The sequence below is a fragment of the Catharus ustulatus genome, chromosome 4 (assembly GCF_009819885.2).
Source record: "Catharus ustulatus isolate bCatUst1 chromosome 4, bCatUst1.pri.v2, whole genome shotgun sequence".
Lineage (NCBI taxonomy): Eukaryota > Metazoa > Chordata > Aves > Passeriformes > Turdidae > Catharus > Catharus ustulatus.
In genome coordinates this window covers 54124949-54134591 of record NC_046224.1, presented here as the reverse complement: position 1 = coordinate 54134591, position 9643 = coordinate 54124949, and the positions used below count along the sequence as shown (strand labels likewise).

Below are 9643 nucleotides of genomic sequence, written 5' to 3'. Positions count from 1 at the left end.
TGAGGCCAAGCATACAGTGAGCAGTGGAGGTTAAGACAATTGGTTATATTCAATTCAGCTATCACAGCTTAATTAGTTACTGCTGATTTGTATAAGTCCTCATGCCTGGCAACTTGCATTTTTTGACAGAGGCAACTGCAAAGGTAGCATGTTAACTTCTACCTGTTTTCATTACATGAAACATTTATAAACAAATACAAGCACATTTCATAAGTAATTTCATGACTATGTTTTGAATAAAATTATCACAATGCCCCTCATTTAATATTTTCCCTCAATTATTTGCAATTACATTATCAATTGGAGGCGAAAAACATTCACCCAGTGCTGCTAGGCATTTTGGTGGCAAATTTAATCCTTTTGTGCCAAGCAGTCAAAAAAAAAAATACTTTTTTCCCACAGTGATGTTATGTAAAGATTTTATGAGTCTGTGAAAGGAATTGCAGAAAGTCTGGACATTTTCTCTCCTTAGCCATGAGTTGCTTCTGTGCACACTCCAGAAGAGCTGAGTTATCAGCATGACTGGTGTTGCACAGGGGTCAGCCTCTGCCTCTGCAGTGTCAGCTGTATGTACTGAAAGTGTCTCTAAACATGCACAAGAAAGTGCTGCGTATGGACCAGAGAGGAAAACCAAGGCTAAGCTTGCATTAAAAACACTCACACTGATGACAAGCTGTTTGCTTTTCCCAAACAAGGTATCACTGTTGTGTGGCTTGTATGGAGAGGAGACGCAGTTCAAGGACTGACAAAACATACCTCTTTTAAAACATTTTATCTCTTTTTATTTGTTTGTCCTGATGGTTTGCTACAGGCAAAGGAGGTATTCAGAAATGGAACTGCACGATACAAACACAGGCAGCAAACTAAGCTGGTGGCATGAAAGGTGTATCTGAGAACACAGAGTTGACAGAGTCAGAGTCAGATTTTGTTCGAGTAGTTTTTAAGATACTCTCTGTAATGACACCATCATTAGGAAACAGTTTTACTTTCCCATTCTGACTCTGTTTGGGTTCGTGCACGGGCTCCAGGAACACCACCCGCTTACCAGTGCTTGCCTTCTTCTCGTCAGCTGGCAGCTCTTGCGGCAGTGCGGAATTCAGTATGGATGGGTGGGCACTGCTTTGGTTCAGCTTCCTCTTCTTCTTTTTGGCCTTACATTGACACGGGCAGGGGGTCAGATAGAGATACAGCAGCACTAAAATAATACTGGCCACACAGGCAGCAAGGGTGGTAAAAGCTGTATTAAATGCTTCATGAGCGTGGGACCTGTTCACTGTGAAATTGCTAACGTTTATTCTGACCTCTATGGTTTCATTTAATAGTCTTTTCTTATTTATTGCAATGCAGGAATACAGCCCTGAGTTCTCTAGCTGGGCGTCTGTTATCTCCAGGCTGCCATTAGGAAACACCTTGAAGTTATCAGTCTCCCTGTCTGGCTCCAGCAACCTATTGTCTGGACTAACCCAAAAAAACTGTGTGCCCGTATCGCTGATTCTGCTGTCACAGTGTACAATCAGCCTGTCACCAACCTGGGCATCATGAACAAACCCAAAGGCTTGGAAAGAGCTGTTGACGGTACTTTCAGAGCAATTCATAACGCTGTCATGCAGCAAAGGCAGTTTATTGTGACCTCTTGGGTCTGACTGCAACAAACAGCTGTACTCATTTTTGAAGTCCACCACTGAGCTGAAATGCCTTTGATACCAGAAGATTAGCATGGAGTACAGGACACAGTCACAATAGAATGGGTTGCCATGAAGATAAATTCCACTAAGTTGTTTGGCTGGCACTGAACTCAGGCGCTGAATAGGCATCGTCTGGATGCGATTAAAGGAAATGTCCAGCAACACAAGGTCTGTCAGTTTATGTTTTCCAACATATAAGTCCAGTGGGAAATGTGAAACCAAGTTGTAGCTTAGGTACAGTTTCTGTAATTTGTACAGTCCTCCAAAGGCTAAAGACTCAATCTGCGTTATATGATTGTTGTACAGCAGGAGAACCTCCAGCGCCTTTAGCTCGTGAAACACAGGGCTGCCCAGTGTTCTCAGGTTGTTGGATGACAAGTCTAGATACTTCAGATTTGGAGTTGTGGAAAAGCTTCCAGTGCTAATGCTGCTAATGCTATTATGATTGACTATTAAAGTGTTCAGTTTCTCAGACAGCACTGGGACCCATTCAGGCTCCAAAATCCCAATTCTGTTATAACTCAGATCCAGCCTTTTCATACATTTATAAAGATTTCCTGGCACTCGAGTGAGGTTCTTATTTGTGCAGCTTATGATATCACTGGCACAGATGCAGGCTGCTGGACACATCCCCGGGGCACTGCCACAAACACTCACAGTGAAGACCAAGAGGCATGCGAGTCCTCTGCAGTTCACTTTAAAAACTCCAAGACGAGTAGGAAGTGTCTGCCAGTTTAAAGACATTGTCACTGTCTTTTAGCTGTCTCCCAGTGCTCCTTGCCACAGATTCCTTGTGCAGTTAGCTTTGCACTCGTTGCTGTCAAAAGAGGGATACAGAGGTACAGCACGTTAACATTTACCATTCATATTCTGCATGATTTCCTATGCCTTTTGAAAAATACAGGGAATTAATCCTCAGGGTTTCATACAATTAATGGTAAAATCTACTTCTAAGGTGATGTAAACTTAACATTGGTTTTAGTAAACATGAAATTCTTCATTCCTGTTTCAATATATATAGTGCAAATAAGTATTTTTTGTCTTCCAAAAGAATGCAACTATTCTTCAGTCTTGGACAAAGTAATGCAAGTTCTGACAGTTCATAAAAAAAAATTGGAAATGTTCCTCTGTGGAGCATGACTTGGCAATGGCATCCCCTACGTGTTTCCAAATCAACACAGATTCCCAGTAGAAGAAAGAAAAAGCCTCATCCTAAAATGTTTTTTCTTGTCTAGTGGGAAGCAGTTACAACATGCTTTTCTTTACAATCAGAAAATGTCACACATTTTCAAGCAAAGAATTTTCTCAGCCTCTCTAGCTTTAAATGTCATATGAATTTCTTTCCTTTTTTTTTTTAATTCAGTGACTTATGGTTCAGGTAGCAACAGCCTATTTTGAAAGTTATTAAAGTTGTTCAATAACAATATTTTGTATTCTGCTTCTTCTACCTTTGCCAATACAAGTAACGAGGAAGAAATCTATGCCTAGTGGTTACCTCAGGCACAAATTTCAGGAACATTCAGTAAGGATGAGTCAGCTGTTTCTCAAAACTTAATAAAGGAAAATAATATTTTCCTCATATGTAGATAGAAAAACCCCAACAATACTCTTTTCTGACAATATTTTAGAGTCAGTATTGTTTGAAACAGGGGTGTAAGATTTGGCATAGTAGTGGTTCTGTGCTAAGGGATATGCTTTTTACCATCTTCTGAGAAAATAGACACATATATAGCAGAGGAATAAACATTTCTGTTCATTCTTGCTCTCCCTGGTACCTGTTTAGAGTTTGTCAGTAAATTCACAGGTGAGTTTATCTGCATTGATTATCGCCACCCCTTCAGAGTTCAGATGTGGTATTCAGCCCCCACATTATTTCCTTCAAACTCATTTCTCCAATCTCACCTACCTGTTGGAGCAGCATCTGAGCAGGACAAACCCTGCAATGTCTGCTCTGAGCTGCTGGTAGTGGCTATCGCCAGGAGCCTGTGGACAGTGGGATGAGGAGAAAGAAGCAGCCTCAGACGGAAAGGAGGAAAATAAAAGAAATTGTATTCTCTGATGATGTAAGATGGACAAAGAAAAGATGAGCCTTGAGGGCAAAAAAATTAAAATCGAGACCTAACTACTAGAGGGCAGGAGGACAGAGGAACAGTGAAAGAAGGGTAAGAGACATAGGGAACGAAGTGCAAAACCAGGGGAGATGGATGCTAAGGGAGCATCACCACTGTTACTAAAGAAACTGAGGAGGAGGTAGACTGAGGATGCAGAAGTCAGTTAAGGCATATGAGACTGGAAAAGCAGATGAGAAGGGTGTAAAGGGAAAGAAGAGGACTAAGCCTCTAAGAGAAGACAAACAAGAGTTTCAGGATGTAAACCTTAGAAAACACCTCTCCAGAGAATTTACATCTGCTACTTAAGAACCTAAGATTACTGATGCAATTAATTAATACATGCAAAAAGCAAAAATTTTCACTCCTCCTCAGTTCTTTATTTCCCTCTTCTGTAACCCTCTGCCAATCTGGCAGGCTGCTGTCTTCTGCTGACAAATCTACTCTCAACTGGTAGAAGATATGCTATGAAACTAAAGAGTTGAACCTTTTAAAGACCCATTAAAAGAAATATGAAGGCAGCATGAGAGAATGGGATGTTTCACCTTTCACAAGAAGTTATATATACATTGGTTTTGTTTGCATTAAAAAAAAAAAGAAAAGGAAAAAGAAAAAGAGAATTGCAAGACTGCCAAGTCAAATGCTTAAAAGTGTCAGAATTGCATTTTTCTTTCCATTTTAGATTTTATATACAGTCCCTGGTTACATGATTGCTCAATTTTCCTCTCAAAACCTTTCATGACACTGTGCACAGGTTCTGAGGAAAAACAGGGAAAAGAATGGGTGATTACATCAAGAGCTTGATAAATCCTTATCCCTGGGAACTGCAGCTGTCCTAGCCTTTGCCACAAAATGCCTGTGAGATCAGGCAAACTATGTGAACTGGTAACTATTACAAAATAATGAACATATTACACTTACCAGCTTGGCAATTTTAAATTAAGAACCTCTGCATGTTAAATTTGGGAAGGACTGATCAGAGGAAGTGCTGAGATGAGAGACAAAATGCTGTGACTCTACCTGGCACTTCTGATTGCACAGGGATCCCTTGTTTATACAAGGGATATACTAACATTATTTTAGCTATAGAGATATAGCTAAAATAAAAATAAATAAAAATAAATTGATTGGTTTGAATTAAAGTTTAATATCAGGATTCATAAATTCTTCTAGGCTTTTAAAGTTTCCTGAAGCCTCTAACTGCATGAGGTTTTCAATGGAAAGTAAGCAATCCAGAGGAGTATTTTTTAACCAGTCCTAAGCTCCTTACTCAGTTGTTTTTTCTAGTTAGGTAGTCTACAGCAACTATCAACAGATACAAGTTCTCCTAGAGGGTGAAACCTATGAAGCATTAAGAGAAACTGCCATCAAGAATAATTCAGTACCACAGTGTGAATTTGTATGATATACAGACATAAGGCACAATGAAAAGACACTGGCAGATGTAAAAGGTATTTAGTAATTGCTCATTTAGTTAGTCTACTGTATGAAGCAAGGCATCTGAAAACTACATTACCATAAAACCACGTGCCTCAAGACTGGATTAGAAAGGATCCACAAAACAGGAGATGAACAGCTGCTGCAGAGGTTGCCTTTCCCACTAATATGTGAATGCCTGACTCTGTAAGCCATGCATTTTAATTTTCAATGTACGTGCACTTGCAACAAAGTGAATGGCACTTAAAAAAATTATCTCCCATGTTGAATATAACTGTGATCCTGCAGATACTCCAAATGGGACATACTAGATCAATGCTCAGGTTTTAAGGATTACCAAATTTAATACACTAGATTAATCTTGCATGTTTACTTCTGTCCATGCCTACAAATATCTCAACAGGAACTCCAAGCTAGTCTGCAACTAAATCCCATGGCCAGACATGTATCAGTCACTGGTGTATACCAGCATGATACCTTTTAGTTCTCAGGAGCAAAAAAAATTCACAAGGGCTGAAAACTGGATTGTCCATTTTCAAAGCTCACTGGAGCTGCAAATTGAAAACTGTTTCAGATAACTTGCCTTGTCTGGCAGGGCAAATTCAAATTATAGACCTCCTAAACATACTGCAGGACACAAGAGTATTTAGACAGTACTCTGATGAGCAGAAGCCTTCCTTTTCATGCCCAACTGTAGTGCCTACATTCCCAACAAGTTCTTTGCTCATTTGTAGAGCAGGACTGTTCAGTTGCAACTTGCTCTTCAAACTGGGTTCCCCATATCTTCTGCACAAATTACCCTGGATGTTCTGCAAAGCCAAGCATGTTCAACATAAATATTTATAGGGCATGTAATCATTTGAACTTACTCAAAATGTCTGCATAAACATTTCTGGGTGGTAAAATGTTAAGTGGCAAGAAGAACAAAGCCTGTAATTAGCCTTATATTAAGAAAACTGGCATTTTGTTTCAGTAGTAACACTACTTCAGGTCTTAGAGAAGTCTTATTTTACAAATTTCAATACTGCAGATTTTCTCAAGAGAGATATTGCCATTGAATACTATCAGCTAACAAGTGCCAACAGGCTTTGGCCAAGTACTTCACCATTATTTCTGAATGAGCTGGGTAGAGACCTTTTCTGATTTATAGTGAAGTGAAGGGCATGATTGGGAGTTTTGTTCTTGAATTCTGTTCAAATAAATAATTTTTTTGTGATGTTAAAATAAAATATTTTAAGTACAGTGCCAAAAACACATTGCTCCCTGAGATGATTCATCTGAACACTAATGGTGCACGTGCTTCCAAACCGTTCAAGAGGAAAGGTGGGACATGTCCTGCTACATAGGGAAAATCCTCTCTGGTCAGAAACAGCAAAATTGACTACGACCAAGCACATTCTAGAGAAGCTAAGGATTGGGTTCTTGGTTTTGAACTTTTTAATGTGCATGTTTGCTGTTGTTTCTTGTTTATTTCTGAAGGGGTTGGGTGTTTATTGTTTCATTTTTAAAAGTAACGAGCACCTAGAGCTGCATATGGAAAAGGAGACTGCCATCAACATACAGTCTCACCATCAGTTATCACTTGAAGATCAACCAATGTCCTAAACACTCCTTTCTCCAGGCTCTCTCTCCCACTAATGTGACACTAATAATATCTACACCCGTGTTCTCATCCGCTGGTAGCACCTTCAGGCTTATTGCTGTTTCTCCAATGGAACGTGTACACCAAACTTCCTCTCCCAAATTTGAGACTTTGCTAAAAAATCATTTTGTACCACATCTTTTAGCAGTGAATTGGATTGGAGATCACAATTCACCTGAATGACTTTGCAAACACTACTGTTAGTCTTTTCACTGTTAAAAATCGGATTGGTAGATGCTATTTGTACTGTAAAGCATTTTCTGTACACTGGTGATGACCTACATCTGGTTGGTACTTTTTGCACAGTGAAAATGCATGTATTTGCACACAACCCTGCTGCCTGTGGTACTATTGCAGGAATAGTGTTGACCCCCTAAAGAGATCAAGCACTGGAAAACATTAAAGACCTCTGTTCATTCTCCAGAAGGTTCACACCATTTCTACATCCCCTGCCTCCTTCCCACGCACCACATCTCCTGTCACTGCCTTCTCTTCAGTCTCCCCTCAGCCTCACCAGCCCATAAGACATTAATACATCTCTGCACCTCTCATTAACTTCCAATGTCCACACAGGTGCTCTCCCCCTATACTAGTCTACATAACAGATGAACTAGGGCTGTACTAGTCAAATATAACAATACACAAAATTAAAAAATGATGGCTCAGGTGTTTGTGTTCTCTCAGCCCTATTTTTTTCTGACATGACATTTGACAAAGGTTCCTCATGAACTCAGAAGCAAAAGTAATTTTTAGAATGGGGTTTTATTAAATTGTAACAACAATATTATACAAGTATAATTATTCATGCTTTTACTCCCAACTTTATGAGTCCTGTTCAAGCACATGATACAGCCATTAATCACATATAGACTAATGGTATCTTATGCAATTAGTATTTTTAAAAGTTACATTTTTTAAGGAAGGTCTGCATAAACTCCTGTTCCGTGTGTATGTGTGATGCTGTCAGAGGAAATATTCATACAACAGCCACCTTGCCTAAGCCTCCAGGCTCTACTCTGCCTTTATCACTGTTGAGTGGAAAAGGCACTCTGCATCAAATCTTCCTGACAGCTGTGTTCAGCACCAACTCAACAGATACAGATTACTCAAACATAATCCAGGAGATTTAGTGACATGATAGATTGGACAGCAAAGACTGTTGTTGAGCTACATCTGGGAGATGTTTTGATACACTGGACTAAATCCCCGAAGCGGGCTAAACTATGCTTGGTGCAGGACCTAACAGTGATGAAAAAATGGCTTTACATCATATTTGAAGCAAGCTGATCCTGAGATCAGCAAAGCAAATGGAGTGCTCTCTCCAGCCAGCATCTGGCCCGAACTCAATCGTGCTGAATTAGAGATTAATTTGTCCTAATAACCTTAGCCAGATAAAACTATCATCTCCCACTAATCTCTCACTAAAGATTGAATTTCCTTGAAGAGATTTTTTTTCTTAAAACACGATAACTTGCTTGTCTTAAAGAAAACCGAGACACAGAAGAGAAACTGGGTGATGTACAAGAGCCTCAGTTGGACTAATCAACACTCTCTTTCCAGCACTACCAGCTACGTGAAGTCAACATCTCTGCAGCTCTCATCCCTCTGAGGCAGCACAAGTGAAATACGCATCAGTGAAACAACAAATTCAAACCTTTTGCCATGTTACTTTGTATATCAAGCTACAACCAAGCTTCAACCTTGCAAATTACTTTAGTTGCTAAGGAGATCAGCAAATAATTAAGAAAAAATGCAATGGTAAGTGGCAGTGCCTATTACCGTGTCGGTAACCAGTCTCCAAGCAATGCCAGATCTCACGAAAGTTTAGTTGCCAGCGAAAGACCCTCATCGCCTCCAAAAATTTATCTGAGGGCTAAATTTCACAGAAACCCCCTTGCATACGACTTTGGGGGGGGGATCTCCTAGCAGTCTCACGTCGGGGACTGCCGCTGCAGCCCCGGATTCCTACCGGGAGTCGGCGGAGGGCAAAGTTTGGGCGAGCCCGGCGATGGAGCAGGCTAACGCGGCATCGGACCGGGGGCACCGCCAGCACTGCGAGGGGTCTCTGAGCGCCTTCCCGGGCAGCGCGGCCACGGCGGCGTTCCGCGGCGGAGGCAGGGACCGGCTCTCCCCGCCCGCTCCGTGCCGCGCTCCCCCCGCGGCCCCTCTGAGCCCCGACTGCTGCCCCTCCGGACCCTGCCCCCGGCACACCCCGGCTACCGGGGCATGTCTGCTCCGCCACCCCGCCGGGCAGCGTTACCTGGAGCTTCCGATGGCCGCTTCATGTCCGGGGAGCGCGATGCCGGCCCCGCCGCCGCCTGCAGCCCCTGCCCCGCATGCTGCGCTCCGCCCGGCTCCGGGCAAGTTGCGGGGCGCCGGGAGCGCGGCAGCGGCTCCGCTGCGCTCCCCCGCGGACACCGGCGGTGCTGGCCGCTGCCCCCGGCGGTGGAGCTGAGGCCCGGAGCTCGGCACCGGCGGCGGGAGAGCAGGGCAGGCACGACACTCCCAGTCACGGCGGCGACACTGCGGGTTTTTATCCCCTCCTGTCTACGCCCTCCCGGTCCCCCCCGCCGCGCACCGCCCGACCCGACCCCACGCCGCTCGCCCCGACGGCCTCCCGGGCGCTTCCGCGGCAGCGGGACGGAGCCGTCGGTGCCCGGGGGAGGAGCGCACCCCCGGGCTGCCCCCGCTCCGCCCCTCGCCGCCCGGGGGCCGCCGCCGCTCCGCCCCGCTCGGCCCCGCTGCTCCCCGCCGGCCGGGCGGGCTCTGCC

At 43.2% G+C, this 9643-nt stretch overlaps 1 protein-coding gene across 1 annotated transcript; it reads right to left on the bottom strand.

Annotated features, from left to right (window-relative positions):
* Positions 1-757: 757 nt before the first annotated feature.
* AMIGO2 (adhesion molecule with Ig like domain 2) lies at positions 758-9496 on the bottom strand. The gene is made up of 2 exons (XM_033058534.1): positions 9133-9496; positions 758-2502 (listed from the first exon to the last, which is right to left on the bottom strand). The coding sequence occupies exon 2, from the start codon at positions 2427-2429 to the stop codon at positions 864-866; it is 1566 nt and encodes a 521-aa protein (XP_032914425.1). The 5' UTR covers positions 2430-2502; positions 9133-9496; the 3' UTR covers positions 758-863.
* Positions 9497-9643: the final 147 nt, after the last annotated feature.